The sequence below is a fragment of the Vanessa tameamea genome, chromosome 9, assembly GCF_037043105.1.
Source record: "Vanessa tameamea isolate UH-Manoa-2023 chromosome 9, ilVanTame1 primary haplotype, whole genome shotgun sequence".
Classification (NCBI taxonomy): Eukaryota; Metazoa; Arthropoda; class Insecta; order Lepidoptera; family Nymphalidae; genus Vanessa; species Vanessa tameamea.
Window position 1 is genome coordinate 13269091 of NC_087317.1, and position 25038 is coordinate 13294128.

General features: G+C 34.0%; 1 protein-coding gene across 2 annotated transcripts in view; it reads right to left on the reverse strand.

Annotated features, from left to right (window-relative positions):
• The window catches only part of LOC113393799 (uncharacterized), a 52927-nt gene extending 28853 nt beyond the window's left edge, over window positions 1-24074 (reverse strand). The window contains exons 1-4 of one of the 2 annotated variants that reach the window (XM_026630863.2): window positions 23607-24074; window positions 15978-16107; window positions 10891-11190; window positions 9999-10172 (exon numbers count right to left, since the gene is read on the reverse strand). In XM_026630863.2, the coding sequence (XP_026486648.1) occupies window positions 9999-10172; window positions 10891-11190; window positions 15978-16107; window positions 23607-24010 (1008 nt within the window). In that variant the 5' untranslated portion in view covers window positions 24011-24074. Of the gene's footprint in view, window positions 1-9998; window positions 10173-10890; window positions 11191-15977; window positions 16111-23606 lie in introns of both variants that reach the window. The other variant, XM_026630862.2, reaches the window with a different exon arrangement.
• Window positions 24075-25038: the final 964 nt, after the last annotated feature.

Sequence of the window (25038 nt, forward strand, 5' to 3'; positions counted from 1 at the left end):
ATGTTTGTCTACATCGATCGACATGTGCAAAATTTACAGTTAAGATGTTCGTTTACATAATACAACAATATGTTAAATGTTTTAGTAGCGCATCTTTGCATAAAACGAAGAGCAATGATTTAAGTGGGACAGGGTTATGGCTTCGAATAGCGCCGCAGTTGATGGACGGCTAGTCTACGGGGAAAGTGGTATGGAAGTTGCAGCGCTCGAGGCGAATTTCTGTGCGTATGAGGCAGGTTGTTACGTAACAACTAAGACTACAGTTCAATGTTCGGACACATTCGGCAAGATTTTGAAAGTGCTCTTATAGCTGGACCCGTCATCTATGCGGATGCTGTAAGCGTATTGATGCGTTTTCTTTAATTTGCACTTAACACTACAGCTTCCTGATATAATGTATATTTACTTATATTAACTATGCCATTGAAAATTTAATAGAAGGATGTGACGATCACAGCGACTCGTTTATACAAATATGGTCAATAGTTTAAGTATTCTAGATTTAATTCGGAAATAATATTATGTATATGCGAAAATCATATACTTTGATATTTTATTTTATGTAACAAAATCAATTCAAGTAGGCTTTTACAAGCACTTTTGAATCCTCATTTAACAACCTATCACCGGTTATCACGAACCGGCAAGAAACTCAGTAGTTACTCTTTTTCATGATTTATATATTTCATTATTTAAACACAAAGTTATGTTAGTTAAGTACAATTATATATGTATATAATATATCTTCCTGTAAGTCAATAAGTATTAGCTCCACGCTTTTTTATCATCTATATAATCTTGTATTGAATAATACGCTTTTTATTAATGTATTTTTAACAATAGCAGAATACATTAAACTTTTAAGGAAAAAGCTCATTCGAATTAAAGGTAAAATAAAATAACAACACGACAATGTTAAATTATAAGTTATCGAATCTAACTTTAATTAATCGTTACGAAACGATACGGAACTGATTCTGTGACGGTCCAGATACCGAATATTAGGAAAATAATATTGCCAGAATTATATAAAAAATTGAATCGTTCGAACGCAATGGGGTAAATTAATTTACAATTATGAAATTATTAAATTGAGGGTCAATGACATTAAGGTCTTTGACATATGTTTATTGTAAGTTGCTTTTAAAATATTTTAATCAATTTCTCATAAAATTATTCCTATTTGCGTAAGTACCATATTCATATATGATTATATGTCCTTCCCTATCCTAAGGGTTACTTCGAAAAATTAAAAGGAATTTTAACGATAAAGCCGACAAAAGACGTAAAGTTTTAATGAATGTTGGTTAATGATATGATCAACTCCACGACATGTTCGCACCGTGGTTTTGTGACGAAACGCATCGGCTTGCCCTTTAGTGGTAAAACCGAAGCAATTAAACAATTAGGCCGGTCACGCGTGACCGCTTGCGTAATTTTTCGTGATCGTGAAGATGAACGCAGTCAACTATGGATAATAAGAATAACTCCCGCGACTTTGTGCGCAACATTTTATGTTAACATAATTTAATTATACTACGTTTAAAACTAGCATCCTACCCCGGCTTCGCATGGGTGCAATTTATATTATATATAAATATATTCTATAGTACTCAGGAATAATTTAGCTTTCTACCAGTGAAAACTTTGTTAGAATTGGATTATTAGTTCCGGTCTCCGGAGAATACCACCTACATACAAACAAAGAAATTTTAACTTATTATAATATTATACTATTCAATATAAATTTACACTTATACAGTTGAAGTTTCACGATGTGTGCACGCATTTTATATATTATATTCGAGTTTACACCACGAACCCGATTTTGATGCCCACGTGGTCACGAACAGACAACTCGACCCAAGCAATATTTAATGATAATATATATTTTTTCAAAAACAATTGTAACTGTGCGAGTTACATTACTGTACGCATATTAAAATAATTTAATAACAAAGGATTGAGTTTTTTTATTTAATTTCTATTAATTTATATTAATAGAAATTTAATTTTAACAAGAACATTACCATAAACTTTCGCTGAATTAAAATTGTTACGTTATATATCGTTATGTATGTTTGTTTATGTAATACGATATTATTTAAATAATGTATCCACTAATTATGCAAGTGGACATCAAAATTCTATTAGTTATTGTTTTCGCAATTGTAGGCTGCGTAATAGAATATGGATCTGTTCACTCAAGAAGGCGCGCGCCTCCACGTTTAATTTTTGACGTTTCTCGCCATCTCTTCATCTGCGTACAATAGTCATCCCACGCACACCGAGACATCTGTTAGCACTAGCGACGCTCAACTCATGCACGCGGATATAAATGGACGTGGAGACGCGCGCCTTCGTCAGTGAACAGATTTATACAAACAAACACCGCTCCCGACAAGACAGTAAACAGTTGCTACAAACAAGTTGTAATCGCCCGATAATCCTGTAAGTGGAATGCTGGCCGCTATAAACCCCCCGGCAAGCATAGAAATATAAATTGCGATTTTATATGCGTTTTAATATTCGTTTATGCCTTTTGAGTTGCGCTTAGGAAGCGTTTATACAGAGCTGTCAAAAAAAAGATAATAAACGTGTATGTGTATCTAATGTTATTATGAAATGCATGTGTTATATTTTAACTAATGCATTGAAACCAAGTGTCCAAACTCACCATTGAATATTTAAAAAAAATTTTTGAATCACCTTGTTAAAACTTTACTGCAGATTTTTTTTTTCTTGGTTGAGTAATGTAAGCTTGTGACAACCACACAGGATATGACGTAGAGCATATCGTACGCCGCTCGTTGAATTTACAAGTAATAGCGTGAATTCATATTATTGCTCGTCTGCCTTCCCGCGAGGGTATTTAAAGGAAACACTTTTAAGTTAATCATTTTACATGATTATGTTTCGAAATATAGATTTTATCGAAAATAACCGGTAAAAACACAGTAATTGCCCTTTTCCACCAAATTAATACATCAATAATATAGGTACTTTAATAAAATATAATTATATTTAAATATTCTGCCTTAAATTCAACAACAACAACACGAACATCACGCTTCAGTTTCTGTATTTACTAGTATGCCTTATTTATCAATATTTTCAGGACACATTTCAAATGTATTAATTAGCAACATTTAAACCTAATATATTTTAACTAGAAAATGTATCATATTTCGATAGTATCCCAAAAATTGCTACAAATAAAAATAAAATGTAATTATTTATTCGATGGCAACCCTAACATGTAGTGATGAGGAAAAAGCGACGTTTCCGATGGGAAAGTGCAATTATAGCCACACATCAAACGCTCCGCTCCGTGCGACTGGGGTTGCCAGTTACTGTACCTTTTAATTATTTCATTTCAAACGGAATAAGTTTACCTACTAATAATATAAATTTTAACAAAGGTATGTACGCGTCTGTAAGGGTTTTTACAATTTAAAATGTAAGACGTAGGCGGACCGGCAGATGGGCCACCTGTTGTTAAGTGGTCACCACCGCACATAGATATCGGCGCTGTTAGAAATATTAACCATCACTTATCTTCGCCAATGCGCCACCAACCTCGGGAATTAAGCTGGTGTCCCTTGTGCCTGTAGTTACACTGGCTCACTCACCCTTTAAACCGGAACACAACAATACCAAGCATTGGTACTTGGCGGCAGCATATTTTATGAGTGGGTGGTACCTACCCAGACGAGCTTGCACAAATCCCTACCACCAAGTAAAATCTAGCACATTTATACGCTATAATCTCTTGTAGGAGAGTAATATCCGCTAGAGCCGAAATTTGGTCAAAGGGATTTGTTTATTATAAAGAGTTTTTTTTTAAATAAATGGAACAATTTCGGGTAAGCTCAGTAGTATGGCAGCCCTGCGCCATCCTACACGAGTGAGATAGATTTATTTCATAGCCTCAGTTCTTCACTCGCAATTTATATATATTTCATTTTCGATTAAACTCGTACGTCATCATATACTCGGAAGGCGCTCGAACAAGTCTTTACTGAGATGTTCATGCTGAATAAGTTTCATCTTTTATATTTAAATTTTAAATAAATAAATGTTTAGAAGCTGATATTTATATAGAAGAAAAGATATACATTGAGCATTTGTTTATGTTTTAAAGTGAATTGTTTTTAATTCGATGATGATGCGATATCTTTGAACAATTTCGGTCACATGAATACTAGTCCGACGCTGGACATATTAAAATGCTCAGAGGGGATGATTTGATACCTTGGCTGTCGTAGACCTATAGACGAATGCGACCCCCATACTGCCTGAAACTTTTGATATTCGTAATTTTCAATTGGTTCATTTAAAAAAATATTAAAAATATTCACCAAATTTTGACACCACTTAAATTTTCTATCCTACAGAAAGTTTAAGTTTAAGGTCTGGACCTAGTCAGTCGATAAGGAAATTCATTTTACTCAAGTATGTTTACGTTAAGTGCACCCTCTATTCCCTTACTCTAATAATAATTCGATTTCAGCCGCACTGCCAACTTTCAAATACTGAAACTGTCATGACGGAAATAAACAATACGTTTGCCTAGCCCTATCACGGGTTAAAGCCTAGGAACTCCAGCTCTTCAGCTATATAATATAGACAAAAACAACTGGGCAGTCTAGTTTGTAAAGTTAGCAGTTGTATAACCTATGCGAATCGAAGGAGTAAAGATAAACAAACCTTAAATTTACGTATTTTGCTAATAGCTCCTCTATATTGTGCGATACTAAAAGTTCTTGATTAATATTCTTTATTTATAATACAACACTATTACACTAAACTACTAATAGCCAATAATGAATTCTATAGTTCCTATGAAATCTTGTTCATTATTCAAAACGCCATTTTTTCTCGAATCCATATTAAATATTATGCTTATTCAAGATTCGACCAATGATAACGCGTCAATTCGATGTCACGCGTTGGGTCGTTTGCTTGTACTCCAATAAGTAGTAACTTTTAATATTTTTACGTGTACAATTAACTACTTTCTACTATATTTAAAATGTTTTTAAAAAAATAAACATTATCATTAATGTATGAAAACTCATTAAATGATGAACGACAGAGATCTCAGTTTTCATCTCGCTCCAGTTACCGACACTTCCTTTTATTACGTATATTAAAGAAATATAGCTCTTATATCATAGAAATTAAGAACTATTGCTGAGTAGGTTCTACGAATCATATAATTTATCACAATAATTATCTCAAAGTGCGTGTGCGCAGCGAACTGTTATGGTATGGTAAAAATATAAATTTGTTTTTGAAATTGTAATTTCTATTCTCTAAGGTTATTTGTTATAGATTGATGAACGGGAATTATTTTTCCTAAAATTATATTCATATTATGAATGCGAATTTAACTCTCTCTGTTGGTTATCTCTTCTCGAATAAACACCTAACCACGTAGAATCTAACGATTGACAGTTTCAGCATATTGCACACCTAGTATATAATGTTCTCAGAAAGACTATTTTTAAAATAAATCAATTGCGCGCTCCGTTCACGCTCCTATAACTACCATAACGGTATACTCCCGTGAATCGGAAAGCACATGAAGCTGTTGGACTTGCGCCTGAACTCTGGTCATCTCAGATGGCCATGCCATCCGTTCAGGAGCGTGAGGGTATGGAGAGTATACATGTGTTTTTTTTTCCTGTGCAATTGCCAAAATGAGCCATAAACGATAATGGGCTCCATGAGCAAACCGGTCAGCCATAAATTTGAACAAATATTAGGCTTACTCAGACCATCCATTGGCCACACATACTACCGAGAAACTTTATTATTTTTGCATTGAAAGGTATAACTACAGGCACGAGGGACATAATATATTAGTTCCCGAGGTTGGCAGCGAATTGGCGATTTACGGAATGGTTAAAAATGTTTACATCGTCAATGTACCGATACGGGCGATGAACCACTTACCATCCATTTTTTTTTTTATATTAATAACGTTTTGTACATTATATTTTAATAATACAACAAAACAAACTAAACAACAACAAAACTGATAAAAAGAATTGCCATATGGGCACTCATACCTACATGGGTATATGTATGTATTATTATTTATTATGTTTCCCTATGCAAATATGTTACTGACTGATTTATCTCAGACAATCCTTCGTCTTGTATGATCTCTGAAGCATTGTTAATCTCGAGTCTTCACGCAGTGCTTATGAGAGCGGAACGGGCAGCGCCGCGGCAAAAAACGTAGCGTGCCGTGCAGCGCATGCGCAGGTTCCGCGATATTTGTAACTCGTTACTTATTGATGAGGCGTTTCCCATCGGAAACGTTTTCGTATTTGTACAAAATACGTTCAGTAATTGGAAGTGACTACCGGACCAATCTTATTTATAAACGAGTTGCAGCCTGTGGTGCCGTCACGTAGATATTTAATGTAGCAAAACAGTTCCGTTTTAAACCCCCCACTCCGCAATTATTCTAGCAGTGTTACTTTATACTGTTTTTTTCCAATTTAGAAAATGAGTAAAATAGTGTAATTACAGACCCGACATCTTAAATTTCGTAATTGGCGTCGCATTGACAATTTAAAAAGTTGTATGTACTTCTTACAGTGTCTATGCTTACCATCACTCGATCCATTTGTCTGTCTGCCTTAAATAATAAATTAAAAAGTAAGTACTACCCAGTAGTCCTGCCATTTTGAGGAAATCTTATTGTACGTAGTTTCGTTAATATCCATTCAATGATACGTATATATGAATTCTATACCATAATTAAATATAAATAGTCAGACATTATGTTTGAACTCGTAAACTTTGACCTGCATTCATGAATTTTACCCACTGAGCAATTTCGGTTTCAAAAATCCAATTAAATAGTGAAGATCCGGCTTGATGTAGCGCAGGAGATCAAAGACACCAGAATATTCAGCACATAAGCCTGCGAATACGTACACGCATCGAACTGAGACTATAAATATTCTAAATGTAAAACTAACCGTCCACTTTCATTTTCATGAAACCTAAATGAAAGTTTAAGTTACGACATAAAGTAAGATATTTAAATTAATTCATATTAATTAGTAATAGGCCAGAGAAATAAATATAATAAATAAGAATAAACAGCGATAACCCAGAGGCATGGTGCCGAGAAATATGAATATTTGAAAGCAAAATGTTATATAATTGTCCATAAATTTCTTAAAACTAGAACTTCTATAAGAACATTAATTAAGTAATTGATACAGTAATTAAATCACGCCCCCTAAAAGATAAACTTCACGCCGCGTCCTTGTCCTGAACATGTAATAACGCGGTCCCAAGAAAATCAGAATTGGTAAGCCTCAAAAGAACCATCTCGATCTTTGATTATAATCTGATGAATAATGAATATTTACAACTATACAACCAAACAGCGCAAAAATGTATCTTCCCAGATGATTGAAATATGCAAGCATTTGTGAACTTTTTTTTTTGTGAACCTCTTTAATCGTTGGATAATAAACTTATTAATTCAACTGGAAGATTGATTTAGGAACATAAAATCAATCGTCGACTCTTGCTATTCAGTAAACATTAGGGATTATATTTTAGTCACATACAAATAAATGTTTACTACAGTAAATAACACAGCACGGTTTAGATTTGTATTAAATTTTAAAGTAAACCAAGTCGAGTTTGTAAGCAAATCATTAGCATTAGGTTCAGGAAGAGCGCGGCATGCGGAATGAACCGCGTCGTGGCCCGACTTGTCTCTTTGTCTCGACATTATATAAATACCTTAATAATATATGTACATATTATTACCAAATCGACTAACGATGCTAAAAGAATACTGAAGAACAATCCAACGATTAAAGAGGTTCACAAAAAAAAAGTTCACAAATGCTTGCATATTTCAATCATCTGGTAAGTTACATTTTTGCGCTGTTTGGAATAGTTGTAAAGAATAATGATAATTATTATAATTATTATTATTTGCTGTTCAAATTATTTGTGCCTTTGTGACACATGTATTAATATGTGTATTTGTTATTCAATTCAATTATTTCACAACTATTTTTCAGATTTTAGTAGAAAAAATCTAATTTAAAGTTAATTAGTTAATATTTAATCTGAATAGTCATTGGCCGAGTGACGTAATGTCTATGTGCGCCCTGTCTGAAATTTAGTTAATTTCAAAAACTGGCTGTTGGTTTACAGTTATTATTTGCACGTGTTATTCGAACCAGTTAATCAAACATTTAACATGTTCTAATTCTAATATATTGAATTCGAACAAGATTTAAAAATTCTTGAAAAATTATTCTAGGAATGATGTGAAAACAAAAACTGACGTCGTTAAAGTTCTTCATTAAATGATAAATGTTATATTAAAAAAAAAACATTCCCTTTTAATGCCATATCGAGCAAAGTCAAGTTGGACTCGAATGGAGTAATCACTGGTGCAAGGTTTTCTTGGAATGGTAATAACAACTCATTAGAAAAACAACTAACAAACCGATAATCATAAAATACGTTGTAAATATTTAAAAAACGCTTGCTTTATGTTAATATATTTGTAGTTGATTATCAATAACCAATTCAATATATACTGATATATACTAACGAGAAAAACCGCCAAATAAAGTCAGGCGTTAACATTTCCAAAGATTTAAGTAATGTACTTATGTGTTATAAACAATTGAACTATTATTTATCCCGTCTTAAATAAAAATAAACAAACGGTCACTTCATACTTTGGCACTGAGAAATATCAGTATGACCAAACAAAATACACAAGAAAAGTATACGTTAACTTCTAGAAAAATAGTAATGCATGATCATTACAATACGTTCTTCGAAGTTTGTCCAAAAACAACATTATGAATAAAACATTAATGATTGCAAACGAAATCTTAAATGATGTTTAGTTTTAAACACAATGTATTGGCGCTTAAATAAAGCGTGTTAGGAGCGTGTTCGTGACTTGCGTTGGGACATTCGACCCACTGACCCTCACGTCCGACCATTGTGACTGACCACAGCGTAAGAAAAACTTCTAAAGCATCTAAACAAAAGTGATGAAGCATAATTAGAAGTTCTTCCAAAATATCATACATTTCATAAACGAAAACGAGTCATATCACGCAACACTGATGGTCAAATTTGTTCTGAAGACGTAATAAAAATTGCTTTACGACTTAGTATAACATATATTTTAGGCTTTTGATAGGAGTGCTGATGAACAATATATTTTATTGAGAGACTAATACATTTATAGAGTTAATAAATTGAACTTCGTTATTTGGACACTATTTCCAAATCGAAACAAATCGATTATGTATTGATTTTCGTCAATAATTATTTATTATAATTTTATAAATCTATCTGAAGAATAAATTGCAGAACCTAGGATTGTCAAGATTTACAGATTTAGTTAATATTCAATTTACTGAATAAATTTCCTAATAGTAATATATTTCCTTGATTTATATTTTGGTTGATTATTAAATATTTTAAAACTAACAAAAAGAAGACTTTACCAGGTTATGTAAATCTCACTGAGGGAGACCACTACTCTGCGCCTATACGGTTTGGTGGAAACACACGTTGAAGAAATTCATCCGTCAAACCCAGGTTTTCAGACGATGTTTCATTGATGAGATGAGTAATTATTAACGCAAATTAAGCACATGAAAATTCAATGATCATCTTTTAATAAGAACTTCGTATTCCAGCCACTGGGCCAAATCGGCTCTCGTAGGAAGTTTCGCTGGTGGTTGAATTAGTATGGGCTCATTTTGGTGGAGACCTTATGACAAGTTACTCCACCGCCAAAAAATATTATTTTGCTATGGCGTGTTTACGTTTAATATATTTAATAAAGTGTATGATCTTGTAAAACTTTAGGGTCAAAGAACATAATAACTAATATAATTTGATCGTGTATCTATTAAATTAAAAAAAAAATCGTGACTCAATAACTTCATCAATTACACAACTAAAAGTCTTACCGTGCTCGCTGGATGTGCTGGAACGAGCATCATCGTTCCTGGTGGAGGTTTCCTTGGTTTCCTAACGCCTTTGCTCCTGGGAGGTCGGACGGCAGTCGTCACGGTGTGGTGACGGCCGAGCCACTTTGTCACCAGTTTTTCTTTACTGTTAGCACTTCCGAATTCAGGTTCCTCCTAAGAAATAAATTATGTTTAAAAACTTTTTAAATCGATGTACGAAATAACGTCTTGTTTCCGCCCGACTATACGAGGGGCTATACAAGTGTTAGGTAACAAATCCATCCCACGGAAACCGATCGTTACTTCAGGATAAAAAGTAACCAATGTGCTATTCCAGACTATAATCTATCTCTGCGCAAAATTTCATTTCGATCTGTTCAATCTGACGTGCTTGAGTCAAACACATCAAACCATCGAAACTACAACATTTATAATCTTAGTAAAATATTAATAAGAAGTACAAATCCATTTTATTTTTTGTATTTTCTTACTTTACTTGACATAATTTGCACTCTGATAGTTATTTCTGATATGCGTCTTTTGTCTTTACCAATCGTAAGTATTAAATAGTAATGTATACCCATATATGTCCCGAAATCAGCCCAAGGCTAGCGAGTCGAAGTTTTTTCATTAAATAACATAAGTTTTTTTTCTCTTCAATTACATATAACTAGTTCTGGATTTTAATAACGCACTTAGTACATAGATAACTGAACCGACTATTTCAAAGCATTTCTTGCGGCTAGATATTTGCAATCGTTCCAATGTATACTATAGAATTGCTGACATAGTTTGTAATGTTCTAGAAAGAATTAGCAAAATATAATTTAAATTATGTTAAATAATTCTTCTTTGGTCGTTGAATAATCATCACTAAAAACTCAATTGTCACCTTTTTCTTTTTCAGCGTCTCCCCTTGCAACTTCGCCTCCAACTCCTTACAGAGTTCATGTCCTCTAATCTTCTCCGCCTCTTGGGCCTTCTTGATCTCGTCCACGTGGAAGACACAAGGCTGAACCGGCTTAAAGGCCGGGTCGAACTGGTTGTGGTCGAAGGCCTGCTTCGGACGGAAGCAGGGACAAATTCTCTTAGAGAGATGGTAGATGGAGACGATGCAGACCAGGCAGTGAACTGAGGCGATTATGAGCAGCGCGATGTTAGCCAGCACTGGAGTCCATGCTTGCATTTCATCCTGGGAACAAATAAATAATAAAATAATGTAGGTCAAACCTCAAATTTCTTATCGCGTAAATTAAATAATCTAGGTAAACATAGTCTAATTCACCAGACACACATGCTCTTACGAAATCCTATTAGGTATTTATCTTTTAATATTAATTTGCGCAAACATAGACTATTCTATAAGTGGGCACAAAATATCGTTAAATGTTTTAGTATTCGTAAAGTGCAATCCTCATATAAATCTTCCATATTGCTAGGTATTGCACAAGACAACATTTTCGCATTAAACGTCCAATTAACCTGACACACACTCGCGCATGCGCGACCATGCAGCCCAGCGGGGACGCATTTGCCGTGTATGTATGTAATTGCCTAGAACTTAAACATCTTTGTAGGTTTTCACTAAAGACGTCTACGTATTTAAACTTTATTTTTTTTAATTATTTTGTCATATAGGTAGGCGAACTGGCAATGGACGTGGTGGTTAGTGGTCAGCACTACCAATGTAACAACAACCTTGGGAATACAGGTGGTATGTCCCCTGTGCCTGTAGTTACACTAACTCGCTCACCCTTTAAACCGAAATACAACAATACTAACTATTGCTGTTTGGCGGTACAATATGTAATGAGTGGGTGGTACCTACCCAGATGGACTCAGTCCTACCCCCCAAGTGATATATGTCAGGAAAATCTAGACAGTTACCTATTTATTAATACATATACAACATTATAATTTATAATCGAAGGAGTTGAGCTGGAATCTAGACAAGCGACACTAAGTTAGCATATTTTGCTTGTATTTGATGATTCCCGACTCACGCGGCGTTGAAGGCAAACTATGTGATTCGTGAGATAAATTTAAAATTATTATTAAAACATAATGATATAAAAATAAATATTAACAACTATATTTAAAATTTTTAAAATGGGTACGAACATACCAAGTACCGAGACTCATTACAAAATAATAACATAAAACGTATTGCTTTTATTTTTTTAAACGTGAGGTCAATGACCTTAGGTTTAGTACCTTATAAAACACAAATGTTTACATTAATCGTCTACTAGTTAACTAAAATACACAATAATGTTTTTTCTGAGTGGCCCATGTAGTTAAGTGTAATATTGCTACACCGTTATGTCATATTATGCTCAACGTGCCCGACGTTAGAACATTCTAGGACGGCATCTATTATATCAATCTCTGTTTGTTTGTACATCTTTTCCCAACTCCTAATTGCCAATCATCAATATAACACATGTTATGGAATATTCGTTTCTTAGAGTTAAACGCTTTTGAAATTTTCTTTTTAATAAATTATGACAATGTTAACCTATTTAATAAATTATATAAAACATAAAACTCTAGAGTTATTAAATCTACACATATTTACAAACAACATCCAAACAAAAACTTTGAAAATTATGTATTTTTTCAACGTATAGACAATGAAATTGGTAACTAACAGCTCGTAATTATACCGGGTAGTACGCGTTCGCTACGAGTTCGCTGTTCGTACATAAGTTTATTATTTAATAATAAGCTTTTTATTTAGCCAATAGTCAGATTAAAATTTTGAAAACTAATATTTCTGTTATATTGATACAATATAATTTCACCTTTTGTGATATATTAAACAGCAGTATTCGATTTTCCCACCCAATAAATCATTTCACTACTTAAAATATAAACTAAGAATTCAAACGCAGATACTATAATACAAAAAAGGAACTGTCTGTAAACGTCCTACTGATGTGCAAGTGGCTGTAGATATGGACGAGTGGATGCCACGAACTGCACGGGTTTTCATACGACAAAGCACGAGATGAAATGTAAACTCAAATTAAGCACATGAAAATCAGTGATGCTCGCTTGGGTTTGAATACCCAATCCACGGTTAAGACGTGTTCGAGAGTGTATGTGTGTCTGTGTCGTGGGATCTCGATCACTCAATCGCGGAATAGACCATAGCATACATTATACTTCAATATTCTAGTAAAAAAAGTTTGATTAAAAATATATTTTTTTAAAAACACGCTTTTGAAATATTCCAACTCGAAAATTTCAGTACAATCGTTTGTTCGAAAATAATGTCCCACACACTTAAATGAATCAAAAATTTTAATAAATATGTTATAATTTAATTTATTTTTAAGTAGATATATATTATTGTACATAATAGAATTTAGAATACAATTTTCCCGCGCCGAGTCCAAGGTATCAGTCGTAACATGGTGATGATAACTTATACACAAATAACAGCTCATTATTTCGTATCGTCACGATCGCATCTCGCAAGTGCAGCCTTGAACTTTACACCGTAAATGTAATATTAAACTATTATAATTGTAATTATATTTATGTGAACCTCTTATTTTTATATGTATAGCATATTCCAATCGAAGTAGGAATAAAGATAACCAAATCTTAGATTTACATATTCTAGGTATACGATTCTCTAATAACTCAGCTATATCGTGTACTACTAAAACTTTATTATTAATATATCTTTATTTATAATATCAGAGTATTTTTATATTATATATTTGCTAAGCACAGCTATATTTTGAGGAGTAGCACAGTTGATCAACAGTTCTTGTTTAATATTTCTTTATTTATTAATACAACACTATTACACTAAACTGCTTATATCCACTTTAATTTTACTTCCAAAATACCGATAAAAATGTCATTGACGTTTTTCGTTTAGTTGTGTCATAGATTAATCAAGCTCGCGTCTATTCACTGTCAAATTTGGCTTTTCTCCTCTGATGGTTGGAATAGATAATTTAACATTTTTCTTTTTATAACGTTGTTAAGCGGACGGACAAAAGTGCCATCTGATGGTAAATGGTCACTTCCATCCATATACACTGACGCTGTAAGAAACATTAATTTTTCCTTTTATCACCAATGCGTCACCAATCTTGGGACTATTAGCAAATAGCGTGGCATACGTAAATCTACGGTTTGTTTATCTTTATTCCGTCTTCGTTTGGAATAGTCTGTAATTGCAATGGTTCACCCAACCTTTAAACCACACCACAAACAATTACTCGTGTTGTTACAAACGCTTATTCAGTTGTAAGATGTCACAACCAAGTACGATTACTGCACCATTGTCACACGTAAATCGTCCGTTGACAAAATATATGCATACACTTGCGAGCCAAATATCTAACCTTCGCATTACATACAAATGTCGAATATATTTTATTTTGAGTTTAATGATTATTTAATTATCGTGCACGATATTTGCGGACTCTATTTTACTTATTTTTATTTATAAACCACAACAGAATAAGTATCTCTTATATTAGTGATATCAATATCAATTTATGCAAATTCATGGAATGTATAAAGCAAACAGCCGGCTAATTTCGGCCTGCACGATGTCTGGATCAATCAAGAGGTTGCAAATATAAATCATAACATTTTTTTTTTATATTAACAGCCTGTAAATTTCCCACTGCTGGACTAAGGCTTCCTCTCCCTTTGAGGAGAAGGTATGGAGCATATTCCACCACGCAGCTCCAATGCGGGTTGGTGGAATACACATGTGGCAGAATTTCGTTGAAATTAGCCACATGCAGGTTTCCTCACTATGTTTTGCTTCACCGCCGAGCACGTGATGAATTATAAACACAAATTAAGCAGATGAAAACTCAGTGATGCTTGCCTGGGTTTGAACCCGCAATCATCGGTTAAGATGCACGCGTTCTAACACTAGAAGACAATTAAAAATGTACGCTCACATCAACAGCCCTAGTTTTTGTTATTAGTTATTTAAATACTTTTAAAAGGGCATTAAAAAAACAAAGTATGTATAAATAACATCACGTCTTATTGCCTCTACCAATGTCAGGAGGGCTGGTTCATTTTTTACGCAGAGCTACTAGCGTTCATATTTTGACATATGTACATACGGCAGGTAATTTTGATTCGTATATACTTTATATATGCTTTATATATTTGAATAATAAGTTTAATTAAAAATATATATTTGTTTAATGTTTTTGCTGACCATACTAACTGCACACTTGCAGAATGCAGGATTATAAATATATAACAAAACTATTATTGTATTTGGTTTTCATCAACATAATGAAAGATCACCGATAACATTATATTTAAAATTATCTTAATTAATTAATTAATTTAAAAAATTGTATTAACATACTCACGCCAGTAAGTGTACGTCTTGCTTAATGTGGTAACTGGTGCATAATAAATCGCTTACGAGATTAAGCCACTCTGCGCTTGCGCAGCTGATAAGTCAATCCGTTTAATAATTTCAAACGAGCCGATTCATTGACAAACGTTACTTAGGAATTCTGTCGTAGGTGCGAGGGAGGATTAGAAACTAAACTTGAAATTGAAATTATTTGCAATTCTAATTATTTTGATGGAAATCTATGGACTATTTGCATGAAATTATATTATTCCTTCTTAAAACATAATTTGTCTACACATAGGGTTGCTGTATGTGCGATTTTTTGTAAACGATTTTGATTATTTTGAACTGCTTTTCAGAAACGTCTAATTTCTCAAAGACTTGATGCTGACTTTAGGGTAAGGACTTCTAATGAAAAATTCAAATAGTTTAATTTATAGAGTATTTTTAAGTCAGTTTTCACAGTCTAACTGACAGTCTACCTGACAGTCTACGGACAATGAAGCTTATTTACCATCTGGTATGATGAGGTCAGTTAATTACTTGCCTAATGTAATTGTACGCAGGTGCATACAATTACAGTGAAACAGAGACAAAGCTGTAACAGTTGTAATGCAAACCTCAAAACTGGTGAGCGGTTCAGGTTGCCGCAGCGAGTCGCGCTGCAGACCGGTGGCAGCCAGCACGGCGGCGCTGTTTCCACACGCCAGGCATAGCAGCGACAGCGCCAGGAACGCCGTCAACAAGCCACTGCTGTACAAAAAAAACATCTTCTTAATATCACCTCCGTGGCGTTACATCATTTTCACATATTGGAACTTTTATTATAATGTCTTAGGAATTGGTTTTTACGTACGTGTGATATTAGAGTATGATACTATGTGTATTTTTTCTGATTTATTCGTTTATTTTTCTTTTCGACATCTACAAACATTATATCCGGCATCCTAGCTTGTACTTAACGTATTCTGCCCGTATTTTGTACAATTTATATTATATTAAACAATAAATAATTACAACAACACACAAACTACAACAATAAAATATTATTGTTATATAAAATAGGTAGAACGTACAAATGGTGAAAAAAATACCTGATGGTAAGTTGTGACCACTGCGTTTATATTGAGAAGATTTAACTTTTATTAGTCGGTACTGTAACAAATATAACATGAAATCCAACTATAACACATTTACTGATATACGCACAGTATACGCCGGTGGGTTTAGACGCACACAATTTAGCACAGGAGTTAGAGTATTGATAATAATAGTCAGATAATAATGTTTTCAGTTCTAATGTGAGTCAAATGCGATTTTAAATAACACGAGAGGGTTAAATATGATTGAAATCTTGTATAAAATAAAAAAATACAATGGGCTAATGTGCTTTGCTTATGGTTCGTATTTGGTTAAGTATGAAGTTTGGGCCACTTCAACTGGACTCCACTAATAATATTCCATCGGGGAAGGCTGACATCTGTTAGGTAATACTGTGTTATGTATAAGTTGTATGATTTTGCGGGTCTTAGTAATATATATATGTAATAATACTAACATAAGGAGAGGCACACACAAAATAGTATATGTAATAACTCAAACAACATCGTTATCCTGTTGTGCTTGGCAAGTAAACTACAATGCTATTCTAAATGAGCAGTTATCTTAACTGTTATGTATATGTTTTATGATTGAAGACTGTTATTAGCATTTATAAAAAAACAATAATCTTATGTTACAATAAATGTAGGTAAAAACGAAGCGTTTACTATGTACGCGCGTGGGAACATATATCTATTTCTTTGGCGTAATTAAAAATTATTTTTAAATTCAAAGTAATAATAATCTACTAGTTAATGTTAGAATAATAATTATTATGACGACCTCCGTGGTCGAGTAGTGTGTACACCGGTTTCATGGGTACGCAATTCCGAGGTCCCGGGTTCGATTCCCGGTCGAGACGAAAAAGTTCATTAGTTTTCTATGCTGCCTTGGGTCTGGGTGTTTGTGGTACCGTCGTTACGTCTGATTATCCATAACACAAGTGCTTTAGCTACTTACAATGGTATCAGAGTAATGTATGTGATGTTGTCCAATATTTATTTATTATTGTAATAAATGTAATTTCTTCTTTATTCACCGCTAGTGTTAAGACTCATAAATTTAAACATTTACAATTATTTTAATTAGTAATAATGTCAAATGCAATTATAATAGACAAATATATTTCACTCGTCGTGTTTTCGTATGAGTAAGTGAGATGGCAACATAAGGTGTGAAGTTGTCTACTTCGAGCGATTTGACACTTGACGGCTTAGCGATCGACTTCAACGTGTGGTTAAACTCAACACGTCACCACTGTTCGCGCGCATCATAAATAGTCACTCTAATAATTTCGTCATAACGCGCCAAAAAAATTATAACAACAAAAATTTTATTATTGAAATAATTTATAATTAAAGATAAACAATAAATAAATATGAAGTGAATAATTTAAAAAGTTTCATTAAATGCTTATATTACTAATATAATAATATAGCAAAGAGGTATGCATGTTACTGTTACTGCTAGCGGATGCGCCAAGTGCAAAACCGAAGAAAGAGAAAGAAAGCAATGGCATAGGAAGTCATACCGCTTCCAATAGTTTTTCATGAATATTCTTAGATATTACACGTAAATAATCAATCGCAATGTTGACAAATTTTATATTCAAAATATTACATTCGAATGCCACCCCAAACGATAAGGTAAGCGTTACAAGACGAACATGAATAAATAATTAAGCAGTATGCAAGAAAATTCCCGGAATTGATCGTTTTACCAGTCGATGTTTTTGCAGCTTCTAGTGAGATGGACTAATCGAATGTCAGGCTTCTTAATCTGGAGAAAGTCACTGAGTGATTTACAAACGGCCATTGCTTATTATAGATCGTCCATCTATTTGCGTGCTCTGCTATCATCCACGCTATTATCTTCACGTCTATGTGCATAATTATAAAGTCGTCGAAATACTCTATTTACGACTTACGAGTATGTTAAAAGAGCATGTCTTGTTATTTAATTGGCAATCTAAACCATATTTATTTATTGAACAAAATCCACGGTCAAGAAATGTTATTTCTAAGAGAGATTTATATTATTTGTGCTAACAAGATACAGTTAATTTGGTGTTTTACTTACATTAATAATATATAAATATGAAGGTAAACTTTAAAATTAAAAAAAAATTATTATCGTTATTAGTCATCTTTTTGGGATATATTTTTCCATAAAGGGACGCTCCGGATTGAGGGTCCCACTTCAAATTGAATATAAAATAAACCAATAAAAAAATAATAAAATTCAGTTATTACAAATTAAGATTGATTTTTTTTACATATGAACAAGCTGCCCATTTAAATCGAAGTGTCCTTTTATAAAAATACAGATCATATTTTTAATTGAATACTCTATATTCATATACATACATATTTCGCGCATCAAGATTTGATAAATTTATTTTTATAACACAATTAGTACCGACTGACAAATGTACAGACAGTAGTTATTATTAGTACTGTAAGAAGTGTTATACTATCCTTACGTCGCCAATGCGTTACCAACCTTCGGAGCTTAGATGTTATGTCCCTTGTACCTGCAGTTACACTGGCTTACTCAGCCTTCAAACCGGAACACAATATTAAAAATATTCTTATTTGTTGGTAGAATTTTTGATGTGCGGGTAGCACATTTTCTAGGATTCAACTACGCAAGTAATATGATGTTCACTTGTACAGATAATGTGCTGTCTATTCCCTCGGTGTCATAGCCCGATATAATGGCAGGATCAACAGCTCTACGAGATTTTTGAAGCTTGGGGACACTTCTCATCTGCTGTCTACCAAGAATTTCTTCGCAAACAATAATAACTTTTTACCAACCGAGATTTTAAAAAAACGTTCGGGAGCGTCATTTGTCAAGATTAAATTAAGCAGTTAAAACTAGTTAATTCAAATTATATTGAAAAAAATCGGCGAGTACCCTACTCCCTTACCCTACTCAGCCAAATTACCTGGATATGTTAATTAAAAACATTTGTAGCATTTAACTTACACGATTTATACAAATGTCATGAATGAAAATTAACGTGTACCAACTGCAGGTTATTTTTACACTACGTTTTAAATTTATTAAAAGGTAAAACTAAGAATATCTGCAATACTTTATTATAGACACGAACACTTTAGAAGAATATATTTCCACTGCGCAAGCGAAAACTTGGTGTTACAAGTTTGACTTAACTCTTCGCGTTAAAATAATGTATATAATTGTAGATTTACAAAATATTGAGGTAACACTATAAATATAACAACTTTCATAAAAACATCCCGCATGGTGTCTTAAGAACTGAGCAAATAAATATATCTAACATCAACGTTTTCGTTAGATTTAAGTAAAAAGAATTAAGAAAGTGTTTGGATGGATGGATGTTTGATGACGCGGACGGAAACGCTTAAATAATAATATTATTGTAATAGTTTAACCAATATCAATATATTTAAAATAAAATACGATTTAGTAATAAGACCAATAAAATATAATATATTGTAGTAATAGGATTGTTAGACGTAGTCTGTATCATATTATGTTTTACACTAAGTTGGTAATCAATAACTCTGTAATTAATACAGATACGAAATAAAAGGAAAATTTAAAAAAATGGGGCTACAACAGTAACGTGAGTGTTAAATCAACGTAGCGTCACATAAAAACACTTTAATTGCACTGTAGCAGCGCGATCACGAGCGGAACTGAGAGGTCTTAAATCAATACGCAGGAGTAGCTGTACCTCCACTGAATAAAATATTTCATAAATGTTATAAAATTAGAGCCGATATGACACAGTATGTTAACCGAAAGTTATGAGTTCAAACCCAGGCAGGCACCTCTGATCTGCATATGTTTTTAAGTTATCTCTTGCTCGGCGGTGAAGGAAAAGGTCTTTTAGACACCTGCACGTATCATGATTGTCCAACAACCCGCACTGAAGCAGCCAAATCTTAATATTAAATAGATAGATCTATTGATAGATCATAGATAGATATTGTTATCAATTCTTCTTTCACGACATAAAGGAACCCTCGGCAAACGGCGGCCAGTTCGCGGTATTTACGTTAGCGGTATAACGGAAGGATTCAACTTTAAAATCAGCTGGGATTGGATCCACTTCTGGACATAGCGGCCAACAGTGCCGCTGGCTGTATGTCGCTATACGCGTGCGTTACTAAGCGTGGGCTTATAAATCCCACTGATTTCACTGGCTGCTCCACCCGGCTGCCCATAGATATTGGCGCTGTAAGAAATATTAACCATTCGTTACATCGCCAATGCGCCACCAAGCATGGAACCTAAGATGTTATCGTCCTCGTGCTTGTAGTTACACTGACTCACTCACACTTCAATCTGGAACACAACCATACTAAGTATTGCTAATTGGCTGTAGAGTATAATATTGAATGGATAATAATGAGGTATAATGGAGATGGGCTGGCACAAAACCCTACTACCAAGTTAATACATATTATCAATGCCTGCCTCGTTGGTTTGACTAGCTATAAACCCGCACATCTCGAGGTATTGGGTTCAAATTGGGTTTAATTGTCGAGGAATTCTCAATAGCCATCCCAAGCCTGGTAATTGGTAATTGAAAGAGAAACAAGTCTAGCGAAATTGTCTACTCTCTCCTGAAAATGGTCACCGTGGCAGAAATTGATTAAGAGGACATCAGGATGATGATGAACCCTATTATCAATGCGAAATGGCTTATTGGTTATGTGGTCCGGACTTTGGAGGCTTGAATGGCTACTTTATATATTTCTCAGGCGCACTAAGACAGTTTATGTTCCTATGAGAGCTAATATAAATGACACGTTAAATATAAGGAAAATACAAAAACAAACAATTTGAGTTCGATAATTTTGCCATTATTAAATGACTAGAGACTATTTTAAAAACAAGGATATTGTGGAAAAAAGACACTCATTACAGTATATTTATAATTGAAATTAAATAAATTTAAATAAGTGATGATAAAATGAGAAAATGAGTGTTTAACTAAACACTAAGCTAGGGTTATATGTGAGGCCGTAACTTATTCGTTTAGATCAAGGCTGTCCCCAGCACGGCCGCGTGCGACCGGCCACTAACATTTGTTCGGCTCGCGGCGTGTTTTTGATTCACCGCATATAATAAATATTACATAGGGGTAATTTTGAAGGATGCTGGTTTTTTGACCATCTAAATTAAATAAGTGAAAGTAAATAGTAATTTTGAATTCGAGAGCGCTTTGCAGATTTCAAATAATTTGAGTGATACACCTTTGCATTTTCAATTCCAATTTTTTGCAGCAAAAATTTTAAATGCCTTTATGTTTGCGCGGCCACCAGCAAATTTACTATTCTTTACTCGCCTGGGAAAGTATCTAGTTATTATATCAAACTAATATAATAAATACGGAAGAAAACGTTTGTCTGTTTGTTACCTCATAAAAACTTCGCAACAAACAGCTTATGATCTGGGTAAGAACTTCGACATAAGTAGATATCAATAACGCGATGTCAGCAAAAAAGGCACCTACAGAGTTAATAAGTTTCCTCTTCATAAATTAATAAGTTTGACTGATGACAGCTTAAAAAATCGAAAGCAAATTATAGTTCACGTGTCTATTCATGAAGCTTGTGAGGCATTCATACATATATCATTATTACTCCTATTTACGACACTGCCCTACTTGAGCCTGTCTGAAGTCGTTGATACGTTCACGCACGACACCTTGTGATTGGTGGAGATCATTGTGACGAAGAATAAAACAATAATATAACAGATGATCATCTTCTAAGAATTATTATGGTGAACATTAAGAAGAGGCCTTTAGGACGCTTTGATCTACAGTGCATACGTATACATATATATGAAAGTATAATCAATACAAGTGTTTTTATTAAGTTTCATTTTGAAGGTCATAACAAAAATTGCAAAAATCATGATCTTCACGCCCAAGAAGCACTTTAATATATTGTAACTTTTAATACTAGTTCATTCAATGTGGTTTGAAATCATTTTTTAAAGATATAACAAAATGTATTTCGATTAAAGCGTATGATTCCAGCAGAGTAGAATAACCGAAGAGTTTTTTTTTATGTAAGCGCATCCATCAATCGAACTTGAAGCGTGTAACCACCCACTTTGAAACAGATCAACGAGTAAAATTATTCCATAGGAGAGGTAGCATCAAGCAGAGGGCTGATGGTGAGTTTGTCAAATCTTCAAGTAGATGGATTATCCCTAAACAAATGGGGTAAGAGCAAATGACAATAATAAATAAATAAGCTTAGAAAAACTTGTAGTTACAACATGAAACTGAAATGGTGAAAATAATTCAAATGAAATTTGTTATGTATATCAGTTTTTTATTCTTTCGGCCAATTTTTATAAAATGCTAGTTGAATTATTTAGTAAAAAACACAATAATTACCAACACTTAATGTACGCCAAGCTAACGTGCAACAGCTAATTATATTATAATTATAAAGTGTCAGTATTTCGACAGTTAAAAACTATACAAATTGTTGTTGTGAAATAAAAAATAATTGATGATTCTAAAAGTATACACTATTTTAATAGTTAATGATTTGGTCAAAGAAAAAAATATCCGAAAACTTCATGATTATATTAAAGGTTAAAGAAGACGAGAGTGAGACGATGAGGAGGTGGACTAGGAGATAATATTGCTTAATCAAGCTTGAAACTTCTGTAGAATGATATTTTGCTATAATATGTATATCCTGTCTTGTGGATACACATGTTGCCAGTAATTCTACCTCTGGTTAACAAAAGCATCCAGGGTGCCGTTTAGAGCTAATTAAATCTTGTTAAAGCTCTTATAAGTAAAATAGCAAGCCTCCTACTAGGAGAGGACCTTGCTTAGAAGTGGATCTTTAAGAAAAAAGAAGCTGAATCTGCCATACTAAGCCTAGCTATCTCAACCCATCGAAATAAACTTCTGTTGCCAGCCGTGAAAATTTCAGAATCGATATTGCATTTTACAATATCGTTTCTGAAATTAATGTGATAAAAATATTCATTTTTTTGTCAGAGACTTATAAATATTATATTCAGAACACATAAACACTTTCCATAGATTGTAATAAATTCCTTACTGCGCAATCATTAATAAATGCACACACAGCTCAATCTATATTTACACTTACCCAGAGGAATTATTCAATCCATAACAGTCATTTATCCCAGCCAAAACTCCAACCACTCCAGCGACGACGGCAACACAGCCCGACCACAGCCCGGCGCCGACCCGCGACAGCGAAGCTCCCTTGACTACGGCCAAGGCGCCCGCGCCTACTAGCAGCGCGCCCAAGACCACCTGCGACAACCCCAGGAACACCACCACACGCCTCGGCCCACCGTCATCACTACCGGCCTCGACACTCTTGGAACTGACACTTTTACAACTTTTCTTCTTCTTCGGCAGTTTCTGCGGCGTCTTGCATATCAGCTGCTCCGTGGAGTCTTCAGATTTCAGGCTCGATACGGTCGGGAAGTTTCCCGTCACCACCGTGACGTTTTCCGTCGATGATTTTTCCAATTCGTCGGTCATGTTCGCGTTCGATTCATCACCGGCTAGCGCGACGTGCGCCCGATACGCGCGCTGCGGACAGACTGCGCGCTCAGTCGCTCACACATGCGGTGAAAGTGCTGTTCTTGATGTCGCGATTTAGCATTTGTTTTTGTTAATTATGTGTAATAAAACTCCGGGATCTGGCTATCGCTAGATTAACTTTAAAAGAAAGATTTTTATTATTTTAACGAGTGTCAATTTCTTGCGCTACATCGCCATCGCTAAGAGTTCGTCGTTAAAGAACTTCAATCGTTAACATTTTTTTTTGTTAATACACATTTGCATGATTATATTCTGGCTTCATGGCATCATTTGTATATGTTTAATACTCAATATTATATATTTATTTCAAATTGATTTTAAGATAAAATCCTAAGACAATATTTTATTTTACGACAATTCATGTATTGCCTATTTCCATATCTGTAAACTAAAAACAATAATCCGCTAATAACATTAAAATATAAAAAACAAAACTTGACTGATATTGGCTCGGCGGCGATGGCGCACGTGTCCGCAGTCCGCGGTCGCGCAGGTGAAAGCGTCCGACTCGCGGAAACCGAGCTATCTCCGGTAGTCCGCTGACTATTCTTCCTGTCCTCAACCTCACGACAGACATCGCTATGTTATGTTACGTAATATATTAAAATATAGCTATTAATATATTAAGTACATTAGTCATGGTATCGAGGCATTAACTCCTATTCTGTTATATATTCTAATAATTATTAATTAGCTGTCTATTTTAATGTATATAATCAGAAATGTAAATAACCTATACTAATATCATAAATTCCTAAGTGACTCTGTCTGTTACCTCTGAAAGCTTTTTTTTATGTTATAACGGGCAAACGAGGAGGAGGCTCAGACTGCTATACCGATTTAGATGAAATATGATATGGAGATAGTTTGAGCCCCGAGGAAGAACATAGGCTAATTTTTTTAATTTACCCCCCTTTATAAAATGGGTGGTGACGGTTTACGTGCTATGAGTAGTTTTATAAATT